The sequence below is a fragment of the Hyla sarda genome, chromosome 2 (assembly GCF_029499605.1).
Source record: "Hyla sarda isolate aHylSar1 chromosome 2, aHylSar1.hap1, whole genome shotgun sequence".
NCBI lineage: Eukaryota > Metazoa > Chordata > Amphibia > Anura > Hylidae > Hyla > Hyla sarda.
The window spans coordinates 284,132,879-284,149,056 of NC_079190.1; the positions used below are offsets into that span (position 1 = coordinate 284,132,879).

At 38.0% G+C, this 16,178-nt stretch overlaps 1 protein-coding gene across 1 annotated transcript in view; it reads right to left on the bottom strand.

Moving 5' to 3' along the window:
- Nucleotides 1-322: 322 nt before the first annotated feature.
- The window catches only part of NKAIN1 (sodium/potassium transporting ATPase interacting 1), a 32,461-nt gene continuing 16,605 nt past the window's right edge, over nucleotides 323-16,178 (bottom strand). The window contains exons 2-7 of the mRNA XM_056557312.1: nucleotides 15,924-16,061; nucleotides 8,850-8,930; nucleotides 7,518-7,715; nucleotides 6,111-6,171; nucleotides 5,546-5,627; nucleotides 323-3,194 (exon numbers count right to left, since the gene is read on the bottom strand). Coding sequence (XP_056413287.1) covers nucleotides 3,185-3,194; nucleotides 5,546-5,627; nucleotides 6,111-6,171; nucleotides 7,518-7,715; nucleotides 8,850-8,930; nucleotides 15,924-16,061 — 570 coding nt within the window. The 3' untranslated portion in view covers nucleotides 323-3,184. The remainder of the gene's footprint in view (nucleotides 3,195-5,545; nucleotides 5,628-6,110; nucleotides 6,172-7,517; nucleotides 7,716-8,849; nucleotides 8,931-15,923; nucleotides 16,062-16,178) is intronic.

Below are 16,178 nucleotides of genomic sequence, written 5' to 3' on the forward strand. Positions count from 1 at the left end.
TATTACATCTGGTATATTATATATATATATATATATATATATATATATATATATATCCTGCCTACTTTATCCTATACTAATACTTTACCTATTCCATACAAATAGAATCCTCCTTATTAATCCATCCATACAAAAGACCAGATTAGAGGACAGTGTCCATTTTTCGTTTTCTGTATATCAATATTATCAATATGGTTGTAAGAGGTACACAACCTTTTTCTACACCAGTACTCGTCTGGCAACATTCCTATATTTGTCTTTTCAGTTGAGCTACCTACTTTTCTCTCTATTTGGCATATATGTTATAACCCATAACACAATACAAAGAGAGAAAGAATCAAAACACTGTTTAATTCAAATATACAAAAATGGACATAATCTGAGGTACATTATAAAAGAAATCCCATACATACATTAAATTAGACCAGGGTGCATTCTCTCATTCCTGGGAATCAGAAGGACCTGTAAGTGTTTTATAAAGTAACATCGCTATGATCTTTTTCAGATGATAACTCTATGATCCTACGAACCAAGGCCTATGGTTTTATAGCACACCATCAAACTCTACACTCATAATGAATATGACATGCGAGAGTGCTTAGACTTCACATATACTAAAATGAACACAAACATCTTCATACATGTACACATAACATGCATACATGAGCACTGTACTGACATTGATACCATTGGATGTCCATATTGTGCTTATGAATGTATGTTATAGTGTTCCTACAATGTCATGGCCACTACAGCCATCACATACTATTGCAATCCTATTGCATTCACAGTGCAGGTGCAACACCAGTGCCAGTATTCCCAATCTTAAATGTTAAGGAAGCTCAACCATTGTGCTCTGCTATTTGTCATGACTTTACAGACCAGCATAACTGATGATTTTTCCCTTCTTGTCATTCCTTAATTCCACCCCTGTTTCATCGACAGTGCACACACTATTACATTATGACATCTTGGTGGCATTGTGCGCCATGCTAAATTTCTCTTCATACAATGGTAACAAAATAACAATACATGGGTAGAAATAAACACATTGTATTTGTAAACTGAATATGTGCTATTGCTCTCTTGAAGACATCTATACAAACTGCTCGTAGTTAACATTAAAATTGTTACTTTCCTGAAATGTTCAAAGTGTGACAGTGGAGTCACATACAGACCATTAAGTACCATTAAGGCTAAAAATGACTTTTTTTATTCTAATTGTACAGTAGTAGGTTTGCACATTTTATCTATCAAACAAATAAAAAGACAGGAACTACTTAAAATATTTCCACTAATTTCCTCCCAGTGTCGGACAATGTGCCCTCCAAGGGTATTGCCAAGTTTATTTCGTTGTCTGTGTTGCCTCACTATCACCTGAGTTTGATGAATCCCCCCCCCACCCCCCATGTAAAATAAGGGCTTTAACACATCTCTTATTAACAATGACCTGTTTAAAATACTTTTGACTTTATCCTGGTCATGTTAAGTGCATCCTCTTATTTATTTTCCATTCAGAATCGTAGATCCTCATCCGAACTGGCCATGACATTTCCTTGCCAATGTTAATAATGTCTTAAAAGGGTTCTATTTCTTTGATCAAGAATTCTTTATTCCTTGGTGTTATATATATAAATGTATAGTAGAAAAACGAGTCAGCACCGAGCACCTATTTAACATATATTGTAGAAGTAGGTCTAAATGTAGTATTCCACCTCTTCCAATACCTAAAACCAACCCCGTTCTGTACAAACTGCCAACATTGCAGAACTTCAGAATATCTCTATCTGAATACAGTGGTTTGTATAGGACAGCCATAAAGGCATACATTCACAGCTATTTCATGTAGTTATTATGGACATTACAATCTGAAATAGTCATCTACAACCAAGTCTTATGTAATCCCATCTACATTTGTGTAATACTGATAGGCTATATGCAGTTTTGTACATATTTTTTACAACTCCATTACTTCTAAAATAAAGAGAAAAGCAATTTTGCAAATAGTTGCAAATAGTTGCAAAATTCAGTCTATGTCCCCACTCAGTTATGAATCAGTATATTTACCAATACCAGAAATGGGTCCGGAAGTAAAAGGTGCAAATATTTCCAAATCTGTGTCTGTTCCACTTCTGGTTTTGATAAAAAATACTAACCAAAATGAGGAGTAAAATTCAAGTAAAAAAAGATTAATTGAAACATAGCCTAAAATAACGAATTCTACTATTTTGTGTATACAGATTCTACATAGACCTATTTGTTTCCATGGTTACATTCTACAAATATGTAATTTGCTACTACAGTTTCCGATTACTCTTCTGATATCTGCAGATTTGCTTAATTTTTTTCTATTTTAGATTCATCTGATCAATTACAAAAAGGCTCAACAGTTTATGCTTTAAAAAATTCTTACACTTCTACAACATACCTTGGTGCAATAGATGTAATGATACAGATTGAACACATATACAGTAAAAAACAAAAGGTGCTAAGCCAGTTTATGTAAGGGCACAGCCAGATATTAGCCATTTTGATTCATTATTAGGGCTTCAGCAACATTTCCAGTTTGGGGCTTCTTGCTATTCCCAGATAAGTGCTATGACTACGTATGTTTTCAACTAAAGTACTATACAATATTACACATTTTCTAAATTTAAGTGACAGTATATTCAGATGATCTTAATGGGCTGATGGGTAACAGCTGGATACTTAAAATATGACAATCCCTTAATGTGGTCTTGTTTGGCAAGGTATATTGTTCCTCCTGAATGGAAAAAAAAATTGAAAACGCAAACAAAAACTTCCAATACCATCTTCATACTAGTCTAAGAGTGGTCTATTAGACGTGGATTTATACTGACAAATAATCTTGTATTATGTACCTAACCTCTGGGGCTGGCCTTTACTCTCCAATGATCAGTGTTTGACACGTAGCCAGTCTTGACCGAACCAGCCAAGGCATACCATTCAACTAGCAGTTTATGCCATCTATACTTAGTTGCAATGTTAAATGTGCGCAATCAGTACAGACATCTCTGAACATTACTACTGCTGTGTTCTGGTGTTTAAGGCATTTCGACCACTGATCAGGAATATAAGTGGGGAACTTAAATGAGATGTGAAGAGATACAGGAAGGGTTTCGACAAGGTAAGACGTGTAGTACTGAAGGCTTGTAGAGTAGGTCTAGCCAGGCCTGCAAAAAAAAAAAAATATATATATATATATATTATATATTTATAATTTGGTGAAAACACTGTATTTGCCAAAGATAAAATATATACAATTATGATTACAAAAATGATATAACACTGTAAATATTAATAACTTAAAACTAATAATATTAAAATAGCACTGTCATTATGAAAAACCTTTTTATATTTTGTAGTACTACTGATAAGATGACTTTTTTCAATATACATTTATTTAAAAAAAAATTAATTTTACTAAAAAATTTAAAATGAAAATAGCTGCCACTAGAGCCCTCAGGCGTTCCTAAACTACAACTCCCATGATGGGAGTTGTAGTTTTGCAACAGCTGGGGATACAATCTTTGTAAAACTCTGTTTTAGAGCTGTGTATTCTCCAGCTGTGTGCCTCCAGGATGTGTGGGCATGCTGGAAGTTGTAGTTTTGCAACAGCTAAAGGCAACACAGTGCTTTACAAACATTGCAACACCAGCTGTTGTAAAACTACAACTTCCAGCATGCTTGAACAGCCATAGCTTTCTCTGACTTCTGTATTACAAAGAAGCTGATCAGACATTCAGGAGTTTGTGAAAGCTGAATGACACACATAGTGAGAGCTACAGTCATGTCCGTAAATGTTGGCACCCCTGAAATTTTTCAAGAAAATGAAGTATTTCTCACATAAAAGGATTGCAATAACACATGTTTTGCTATACACATGTTTATTCCCTTTTTTTGAAACTAAACCAAAAAAAGGGAGGAAAAAAAGCAAACTGGACATAATGTCACACCAAACTCCAAAAATGGGCTGGACAAAATTATTGTCTGAGGACTTGAGAACCAAAATTGTGGGAAAATATCAACAATCTCAAGGTTACAATCCATCTCCAGAGATCTAGATTTGCCTTTGTCCACAGTGCACAACATTATCAAGAAGTTTGCAACCCATGGCACAGTAGCTAATCTCCCTGGGCGTGGACAGAAGAGAAAAATTGATGAAAGGTGTCAACGCAGGATAGTCCGGATGGTGGATAAGCAGCCCCAAACAAATTCCAAAGATATTCAAGCTGTCCTGCAGACTCAGGGAGCATCAGTGTCAGCGAGAACTATCCATCAAAATTAAAATTAAATTAAATGCTATGGCAGGAGACCCAGGAGGACCCCACTGCTGACACAGAGACATTAAAAAGCAAGACTACATTTTGCCAAAATCAACTTGAGTAAGCCAAAATCCTTCTGGGAAAACGTCTTGTGGACAGATAAGACCAAGATAGAGCTTTTTGGTAAAGCACAACATTCTACTGTTTACCGAAAACGGAATGAGGCCTACAAAGAAAAGAACATAGTACCTACAGTGAAATATAGCGGAGGTTCAATTATGTTTTGGGGTCGTTTTTGCTGCCCCTGGCACCGGGGGCCTTGAATATGTGCAAGGCATCATGAAATCTGAGTTACCAACGGATTACGGGTGGCACTGTACATCCCAGTGTCAGAAAGCTGTGGTTTGCATCCGAGATCTTGGGTCTTCCAGCAGGACAATGACCCCAAACATATGTCAAAAAGCACCCAGAAATGGATGGCAACAAAGCGCTGGAGAGTTCTGAAGTGGCCAGCAATGAGTCCAGATCTAAATCCCATTGAACACCTGTGGAGATCTTAAAATTGCTGTTGGGAAAAGGCACCCTTCCAATAAGAGAGACCTGGAGCAGTTTGCAAAGGAAGAGTGGTCCAACATTCCGGCTGAGAGGTGTAAGAAGCTTATTGATGGTTATAGGAAGTGACGTATTCCAGTTATTTTTTCCCAAGGGTGTGCAACCAAATATTAAGTTAAGGGTGCCAATATTTTGTCCATCCCATTTTTGAAGTTTGGTGTGACATTATGTCCAATTAGCTTTTTTTCCTGCCTTTTTTGTTTTAGTTCCAATACACACAAGGGGAATAAACATGTGTATAGCAAAACATATGTTACTGCAATCCTTTTCTGTGAGAAATACTTCATTTTCTTGAAAAATTTCAGGGGTGCCCACATTTGCGGCCATGACTGTAGGTCCGAGACACATAAAAATGATATGTACATGATCAGAATTAGGTACTGAGTAACATCACTTTTTTTTTTTCTTTGGCATTATGACAGGTATGCTTTAAAGTTTTGTTTTAAGGCTCCATTTACATGGGCAGACAATTGACTCAAATATTAAGAGAGAATGGTAACATGAGTTAAAGTAAAAGATAGCTATCATTATATAGGTTCAGATATGGTAACAATTTGAAAAAGAATGTGTTTATAAAAAAGTTTAACATAAAAACTTGATTTAAATAGGTAATCTTCTGATGACACATTCGTCAGAGACAAACGTACTTGTACAGTGGCTGCAACTGGAGGTGTGATGTCTTCATGGGAGCCTGATATCCATAGGAATCGTAAGAGCCAATGAAATCAACTGTGCATAAATAGAAAATAAATGTAGTGAACGATAAACTTTTAGGCTAGCACACAGTTTTCATTATTTTTATTAGACAGTGCCGCAGCATAATATGGCTTTTGTGCAAAATAATTTATGCATTCTATGACTTTATTTATGAAAAATATGGTATTTGAGCATAAATTAGATATTATTTATCCTAGTCTATGTTCATATTTTGGAGGAATCCCATCTCTTTCCTAACAATGGGGGAGATTTATCAAAACCTGTGCAGAGGAAAACTTGCCCAGTTGCCCATAGCAACCAATCAGATTGCTTCTTTCATTTTTCACAGGCCTTCCTAAAAATGAAAGAAGCAATCTGATTGGTTGCTATGGGCAACTGGGCAAGTTTTCCTCTGCACAGGTTTTGATAAATCTCCCCCAATATTCACACTACATAGTTCCAAATATTAACATCTCCTCTTATATATTATAGAGGAACTTTACAAAAAATACTCACAGCTGTCTTCTTCATCCATGAAGACTTTGCTGACATAACAGGCATACACAAAGCCGAAGAGCTGAGAGCAGGCAGAAAAAGAAAAGAAAAATAAAGGAATATGAAAAGAAGAAAATATTTTCATACATTTAATCGTCTATTGGATGTGCAATAGGTGAACTGAAAAGTTGGATGTGGGAACTTAGAGCTCATTATAAAGTACTCTGGGTTCGGTTTATTGGCAAAGTAACCCATATATTAAACCTTAGGTCCTGGAAGCACAATTGCCTTTGTCCTGAGAAGATTCTTAACCAACTTTAGCACTGTCTTGGCAGACTCACTAAGGTTGGGTTCGCATACGTCCAGCATCCGGCATAGGTGAACGCAGCCTAAATCTCGACGCAACTGACGCCATAATTGTCATCAGTTGTATGGCATCCGGCATCCATTGTTTCTGAGCAACGGATAGGGGAACCCAGCAAGCTGCGTTCCCCTGTCCAGTGCTCTCTGGCGTGTCCAACCATCTGGCGTCAAAATTGAGACGCTGGATGATTGTGAACTGTTCCATTCAAATGAATGGGATCAGTTCTAGCATCAGTTTCCCTCCGATGCACGCCAGAGGGAAACTGTGCCGAACAACTGATATATGTGAACCCAGTCTTACATATGATAAGGTAGTCTGTGAAGTCGTAATGTGGAGATTGGGGGAACAGCATTTGATAATCTCCAACTACATGGAGAAATGAAGGTCATCTACCAGGTGCCCCTAGTATTTCTGTATCATGGCTATTACATATTTTAGAAGTTAAATGTTATACACCAGTAATTATTTTATGGACGCTAACAGTAAATGATATATTTGTGTTCTATTACTGACCTCACACAGACTGTTGTCTACTTATGAACTGTGATCGGAGTTTCATAGGGTTACAATTTACTTTATGGCACCCAGATTCTGTGTAGGGCACATGTCAATTACAGACAATATAGTGTTCTAATATAATAATATTTTTGTAGTTGTCATTATTCTATGTGGTGATTGCATTTGATAAATCGATCCCCTGCAGAGTCAGCTATTCTCATCACCCCAGATAATAATTATTTTATCATTAGTATCAAATGAATTGAAATTGAAATATCTTTAAAGGCTTATGTTAGACAATTGTGACCATTGAGTCCTTCAAAGTTAGATTTTTCTATAAAAGCTTTGAAAGGGTTCATGCTGACAGCCATTGTCTGTTTTTACTGTCACTTGAAAAAGCATTAGAAGTGAAAAGTAGTGAGGCATCGGCAACATTTTCTCTTGTTTACATCCCTTTTGGACAGTACAGAAGTAGAATTATGAGAGTTGGGAAATCAGCAGGGTCCACAGTTAATAATGTTGACTCTTACAGCAAGAGCAACTCTTATGTTTTCATTTATACTTACCGCCAGAAAGATCTGTAGTGCACTGCTCAGAGCTTCAATGTAGGGATAGTCAAGAAGACAGCCAGTCACTGTGACCATGTGGTGATCCGCTAGTGACAGAGGTGGTGATCGAACAGGTGTCACAAGGCAGCCTGGTCCATTCTCCATCCACCACGACCGATGCAAGGAAGTGTTAAAATTCATTATCAGGTCCCTGTGCTGGAAACATATCAATAACATGAAGTTCTCTAGTTTCAAACAGTATTATGTTTCTGTTCAAAAAAAAACTATATTATAAAATCCTTTCATAAAGAAGGCTTTTAAAACAGTTTGGAGAGGCTCCTGCAATCATGTCCTTAACTTCAATACTACATTAATGGAAGGTGGTAAATCCAGTAGTAGCCATATAGGTGACATTAAATACAGTAGAACACGGGGATAACAAAACTTAAATGGGCACTGTCACCAACATTTTTTTTTTAAATTATATGTTGTAGTACTTATAGTAAAGGAAGTAGAAGGAGAGAACTCCAGACAGCTCACCCCGCCCGGAACAGATGGAGCCCGGAGCCCAGTGCTGGACAACACCAAACAATGGAGAAAAGCAAAGAAGGTAGGATCCAGCTCAAATGCGAATAAAATCCGTTTATTATGCACAAAGCAGGAACAAGAAGGTACTACCTTCTTGTTCCTGCTTTGTCCACAATAAACGGATTTTATTTGCATTTGAGCTGGATCCTACCTTCTTTGTAGTACTTATGTACTACAACATATATCTAATATAGTTTCATTATTTTTTTTATTATTATTATGGTGTATTTTACATTTGAAAACCGGCCACTAGGGGTCTCCCTCCTAGTGGCCGGCTGCAGCCTGGCGTGACGTCACACCTGAATTCGGACCAATGCCGGCCGGGCAATCAGTCCTAATTCATTCAGGCTGCGCTCGCTCCCTGGGAGTGAGCGCAGTGAACGCGGGGGCTGCGCGCATTGGCTGCTTAGATTCTAGTTGTCAGTGCCGCGCTGAAGCTCCACTACAACTTTACAGGGTCTCGGCAGGTGTATATATGTTATTTATAGGCAGGCTACTCCTATACTCCTCCTCCCTGGGTGGCACATGCACTGCTAAACAGGGAGGAGGAGCCCCCGGAGCAGCCTGCGATTCGCTGATCATCTATGCGTGCTCCCGACAGGCATCAGGTGGGGAAGCCGGCTTTCGGGAGAGGACATCGCAGCAAGAAAGAAGATGAAGATAACGAATTTGTTAGTTGAAAAAAAGATTTTTTTAAAGGCAGGGAGGGGGTTAGGGATAGATTAACAATAGGTAGGGACAGAAGGAAACAAAATGTCTTACCTGTGATAAATGCCCCACTTCCAGGTAGAAACAGATTATAAAGGCATTCCATGCAACCCATAATGCCAACCACACAGAATACTGCAAAAAAACCAGAATAAATATTTTATGATTAGATACCTCATATTATCAGAACAGGTTAACATGCTAGGTTTCCCTATAATCATGCTTGTGTAGCTCCAACACGTCTGGCACTGTTTGCCGCTGCTTGGAAATTAGACAGTCTAGACTGTTGGCTACTATCATTAATATTGTTGGAATGGCCAGTCAAAATCTGTAATGTGTATGGCCTCTAAAAGGCAATAAATAATATGGGGATATTTTAATATAATGCATCATCCAAAAGTGGAAACCTTATTGAAGTGCATTAGGCTAAGTTCACGTTATATTTTATTGCAGTGCTTCTGCTTTGCACCCGCACCCAGATGCTGCATAAATGCAAATAATGAAAATCTCATTTACATTTTTTCCAATATGCAGAACATATTTTCCTTTTTCCTTAATGTAAATTTTATTGTGAAAATCAATGAAAAATTCACAAGAATGAGCAATGGAAAAGCATGTTTTCTATGAATCTCAATTTTTAACAAATTAATATATGTATTAAATTTGCACATTCAAATAAAGATTTAAACTGTTAACCTATATCTTCTCTGTCATATCTGGAACTGGTTGGTAAACCAAGCTAAACAAGGAGTTTAAAGAAAAACATGCCAACCTCACCATAGTTGTCAGTCATTTAATCTTCCAGCATACTGTAGGTAGTTGACCTTGGTCATCCGCTCAGCTAACATCACAACCACTGAGGAACTCCAATTTCTTAGGATAACTGTCCTTACTACTGTAATAACATGGTGGAGGACTCCCTTCTTAAAGGGAATCTGTCAGCTACAATTCACATTACATAACATAGAAAAATGCTTTTATTCTCTGGTGCAAAGCATTAAATAGGCGTTCCTAAGCCCCTGAAGTGCTGGGGGCTGTAACATCTCCTGTCAGCGCCTTCCATCCATGTCGCTGCTTGACTGACAGGGCTCAGCCTTCAAGTCTTGTTCCTGGACTGTGCATCCAAATTGTGCTCAGGTGTGAGATTTGGAAACAGGGCTCGGCTTCTAGCTGACTGTCTATTAAGCCAGGAAAGGGATTGGGAGCAATGAGGTGTTCTTTGACACTTCCACCGGACTATAGCATTTCTCTATGTTATGAAAACACAGCCAGATATATGAAAGGTACCATGTGTCTCCTTGCTTTAATAGCTATCTAACCATATTAGGAGTTTGGAATGTGAATTGCAGCTGACAGATTCCTACGTGTAAAATAAGTCCAGGGAGAAAGAATAGTAAGGCAATTTGTGGTAGGGATCTAAGATTACCCCTGAAATCTGACTGTAAATTATAAATATAGTTTCCAAGAATTGTTTACCACATATGTAGCATTGACATTTTTTTGGGCAATAAAAAAGCTTTACTCCATTTCTCAGGAGCAATGGAGAGCAGGATAGGTTTGCTATGGGAATGTGTCCTACTTTGGACAGAAGCGTCAGCAGAGAGCACTGTGGTCAGACAGAAAAATTCATAAAGAAAATAACTTCCTCTGGAGCATACAGCAGCTTATAAGTACTTGAAGGATTACGATTTTTATACAAAAATAATTTACAAATCTGTTGAACTTTCTGACACCAATTGATAAAAAAAAAAAAAAAAATTCCACCGGAGTACCCCTTTAAGCTAAGGCTGGGAATCTCAATCTCTGTCACAGGTCCCACCAAATCGGGTTCCAGTGACACTTGGCTCTCATTCTACTGTGCTATTCTTGCTCTCTGAGAGGATTCTTTCTACCAGAGCCTGATGCAAGAGCAACTGTGCATGGGAGCCACCTTACACCTTCACATGTTCTGCACCACCAATGCATTTCACAGAATCCAAATGTAATCAGCTGCAATGTGCACCTTGCATAATTCTGTGCCCAACATAGGAGTATAAACCCTAGCTACATGGTGAGAAAGATAGTTTCAGGCCAAGTCCCCTTTGTAAAGGGGTGCCATATTTTTAAAGAACTACTCAACATAAACTGCAACAAGTTTCACACAGGATGCTGACTTCGAACGTCTTAAACTTTTTTTAAATGCCATGTCACTGTTAACTGTCACTTTTTTCCCCACAAGTCCACTCACTCTGTTCAGCCCAGAGGTTTAACCCTACAGAAGACAAAAAAGGTTGCTAGCCGCCCTATCCTTTGGCCATTTTCGCTCAAGCAAGTGGTCTCTTTATTCCTCCCCTACTCAGGCATCAGCTCCTAAAGATCTTCTGTCATTTTTCATTTAACCCACCAGCTGTCTCAGGTGGCTGTACAGTCTATGGGTCTGTTACTCTGTACACGCAGCATGTCCCTCTGTCATTACAAGCAATAGATTGAGAACTTCCTGTTCTGGCACCAAACTCCCTTCCATTCCCTCTCCTGCTTCCTTATCTCAGCACCTCATATTTAAGAGCACAACAGAGCTCTGTGTGGCCCTGTTCTGACTCCAGACTATTTCCTGCGAGCTGGAAGCCAGAAAATGGTTCAGCAGCAGTGCTGCTGTGTACAGTAGCCCGGAGTCCACTATCCATACAAAGCAAGTCAGGCACACCGTACAGTATGAACTGTATGTACAGTGGGGATCAAAAGTTTGGGCACCCCAGGTAAAAATTTGTATTAATGTGCATAAAGAAGCCAAGGAAAGATGGAAAAATCTCCAAAAGGCATCAAATTATATTTCCATCATTTACACTTTCAAAATAACAGAAAAAAAAATGGCGTCTGCAAAAGTTTGGGCACCCTGCAGAGTTAATATCTTGTACTGCCCCCTTTGGCAAGTATCACAGCTTGTAAATGCTTTTTGTAGCCAGCCAAGTGTCTTTCAATTCTTGTTTGAGGTATCTTTGCCCATTCTTCCTCACAAAAGTCTTCCAGTTCTTTTAGATTTCTGGGCTGTCTGTCACGCACTGCTCTTTTAAGGTCTATCCATAGATTTTCAATTATGTTGAGGTCAGGAGATTGTGAAGGCCATGGCAAAACTTTCAGTTTACGCCTCTTGATGTAATCCCCCATGGATTTCGAGGTGTGTTTAGGATCATTATCCATTTGTAGAAGCCATCCCCTCTTTAACTTCAGTTTTTTTACAGATGGCATCAAGTTAGCATCCAAAATTTGCTGACATTTTATTGAATCCATTTCCTTCTACTCGTGAGATGTTCCCTGTGCCACTGGCTGCAATACAACCCCAAAGCATCCATGCTTAACAGTTGGACAGAGGTTCTTTTCATTAAATTCTGTTCCCCTTCTTCTCCAAATGTACTTTTGCTCATTCCGGCCAAAAAGTTAAATTTTAACCTCATCGGTCCACAGAACTTGTTTCCAAAATGCATCAGGCTTGTCTATATGTTCATTTGCAAAGTTCAAACACTGATTTTTGTGGTGAGAATGTAGAAGAGGTTTTCTTCTGGTGACTCTTCCATGAAGACATATTTTTACAAGTATCTCTTTATAGTGGAATAGTGTACCACAACTCCAGTGTCTGACAGATCTTTCAGGAGGGATTGTGCAGTCAAACGTGGGTTTTGAATTGTTTTTCTCACAATCCTGGTATCTGTTATTTTCTGATATTTTTCTTGGTCTTCCAGATTTTGCTTTAACTTCCACTATTCCTGATGACTGCCATTTCTTAATTACATTCCGAACAGAGGATATTGACATCTGAAAACGTTGTGCTATCTTCTTATAGCCTTCTCCAGCTTTGTGAGTGTCAACTATTTTCTGTTTCAGATTTCTAGACAACTGCTTAGAAGAACCCATGGTGCTGATTGTTGGGGCAAGGTCAGAGTCTGGGCATTTAAAACCTTTGAGATTGACATCACCTGGTCTTTCCAGATGATGATTGAGAACAATCCATGACACTGGCAGGTCTCAGCTTTGCAAAAGGGGCAGTGCATGCTATAAATTCTGCAGGGTGCCCAAACTTTTGCAGACACCCTTTTTTTGTTTTCTGTTATTTTGAAAGTGTAAATGATGGAAATAACATCTAACTTTTGTTGACATATTATAAGAATGTCTAATCTGTAATTTGATGCCTTTTAGAGATTTTTCCATCTTTCCTTGGCTTCTTTATGCACATTACTACAAATGTTTACCAAACTTTTGATCCCCACTGTAAGGGCAGCAGTGGGGGTATACTATTAGAAACAATAAAGTATACAAGGGAAACACAGAAATGGGGTACTCCACTGGAAAGCATTTTTTTTTTATCAACTAGTGCCAGAAAGTTAAACAGATTTGTAAATTACTTCTATTAAAAAATTGTAATCCTTCCAGTACTTATGAGTTGCTGTTATGATCCACATGAAGTTCTTTTCTTTTTGAATTTTCTTTCTGCCTGACCACAGTGCTCTCTGCTGACACCTCTGTCCATTTTAGGACAGTTCCTAAAATGGACAGAGGTGTCAGCAGAGAGCATTGTGGTCAGGCAGAAAGGAAATTCTAAAAGAAAAGAACTTCCTGTGGACCATACAGCAGCTGATAAGTACTGGAAGGATTAAGATTTTTTAATAGAAGTAATTTACAAATCTGTGTAACTTTCTGCAACCAGTTGATTAAAAACAAAATATATAATGTTTTCCAGTGGAGTACCCCTTTAAGGGTGGAACAAGGGTTACCCCTTACATATAGTACTACTAAGGTCAAATATGCAAAGAAAATTGCAAACAAAAATGTGTAAGAGTTCCACAAAGATAAACTCTTTCTATCCTCGCATTCTAATAAGCATGTGATGTCATTTCTTTATACTATTGTCTCCATGATTTAGTTCTTTATATGTATGCCCCTGCAGCCATTATTAGAAAGAGGTTTAGATACAACCACATTTGTGTTCACTGTAAATTTGCACATCTCCTTTAAATCAATTTATTATATTACTGATGTAGGAAATTTTGCAAACAGGTTGGGGGTAGGGATGTTTCACACATTGTAAAATGACATGAAGAATTCAGCAATAAAACGGCCTGTAATAATGTGCTCTATAAAAGTCTATAGAAAAGCAGCCATCAGTATACTCACTGTTTAACCCCTTAAGGACCAAGCCCATTTTCACCTAAAGGACCAGGCCAATTTTATTTTTGCGTTTTCGTTTTTTCCTCCTCGTTTTCTAAAATCCATAACTCCTTTATATTTCCATCTACAGACCCATATAAGGGCTTGTTTTTTGCTTGACCAGTTGTACTCTGTAATGAAACCTCTCATTTTACCATAAAATGTACGGCGAACCCCAAAAAAGAATTTTTAGGGAGGAAATTGAAATGAAAACCACAATTTTGCGCATTTTGGAGGGTTTTGTTTTCCCACTATACAGTTTACGGTAAAAATGACATTTGTTCTTTATTCTGTGGGTCAATATGATTAAAATGCTACCCATGGCTAGATACTTTTATATTTTTGTACTGCTTAAAAAAAAATCTAAAACTTTTTGTACAAAATCAGTAATCTAAAATTGCCCTATTTTGACCACCTATAACTTTTTCATTTTTCCATATATACGGGGGTATGAGGGCTCATTTTTTGCGCCGTCATCTGCACTTTTTATCGATACCACATTTGCATATATAAAACTTTTAGATAATTTTTTGTTAATTTTTTTTTATATAAAAAGTGACAAAAAAGCTGCATTTTTGGACTTTTTAATTTTTTTACGTTTACGCCATTCACCGTACAGGGTCATTAACAATATATTTTGATAGTACGGACATTTACGCACGCGGGATACCAAATATGTTTATTTTAAAAAATTACGCTTTTTGGGGGTAAAATGGGAAAAACTGACAATTTTCATTTTTATTGGGGGAGGGGATTTTTCACTTTTTTAATTTTTAATTTTTACATTTTTCAACTTTTATTTTACACTTTTTATGTCCCCATAGGGGACTATCTATAGCAATCCTTTGATTGCTAATACTGTTCAGTGCTATGTATAGGACACAGCACTGATCAGTATTATCGGTGATCTTCTGCTCTGGTCTGCTCGATCTCAGACCAGAGCAGAAGACCCTGGGAGACAGCAGGAGCCAGGTGAGGGGACCTCCGGCCGCCATGCTGGATGATCGGATCGCCGCGGCAGCGCTGCGGGCAATCCGATCATCCATTCAAAGTACCGCACTGCCGCAGATGCCATGATCTGTATTGATCACAGCATCTGAGGGGTCAATGGCGGACATCCACGCGATCGTGGATGTCGGCTATTACCGGCGGGTCCCTGGCTGCTGATAGCAGCTGGAACCTGCCGTGCATGACGCGTGCACCGTTACGATGCTTGCGGTCATACACATGACGTAAATGTACGTCCTGGTGCGCGAAGTCCCACCAAACCAGGACGTACATTTACGTCCGTGGTCGTTAAGAGGTTAAAATAAATATTATGTATAGCTATAAAAATGTATACTAGTGGGTTCACACTACATTTTGTTTCCATTTAATGTATATGTTTTATACAAAAAAAAATGTATACGTTAATGGATGCTGCTTAATGAAACATAGCAAATCCATTTCCCTTTGAAAGGATTGTAACATGTCCTTTTTTTGCGTAGACATGTAGTTTTTACATAAAGCTAAATTAAATGTACTGTAATGAAAACATTGAAATGTGAAGAAAAGTATAGTGTGAACCCACCCTTACTGTTAGATGACAGAATTTTTTATGTAGACTTTTAGTTACTCATTCTCTATTTAAGGTAATTGCCAAAATCTTATGGGGAATGCAATAAAAAAACCACAGCTTGAACACTACTTCTGGCCTCTATGTGTGCTGTCATCTACACTTGGTTCTCGACTGGTAATTTAGATGGTCACATGCATGGTGGATGGACTTCAGTGCTGTCTTCTCTCCTTTCACTTCTTTATTTGTTGTTGCAGTCGCATGTACTTTGTAACACTCTTCTTTTGCCACCCCACTCCCTGTTACCCCACCCTGAATTCTATCTTTACTTTACATAATAAAAAAAGGTTCATAATACAAAAATGAGAAATCTCATAAACAACAATATTACTTACCAAGATTAGATATCTAGATCTGTAATGTAAAGTGCCGAATATCCCCAGGATGACAGCCATAATGTGAAGGAAATTGGCTAATATTGGAGCCCACTGGTAACCAAGGAAGTCAAATATTTGCCTCTGTAGAGCAGCTGCCTGTCAAAATTTAATACAAAAATCCATGAGATAAATGGTCAATCTCTCAAGGCAGTAAAGTGGTCAAACCTTATGATTTGATGGCTTGAAGGGAACGAAGTGACCTAATAATGATTC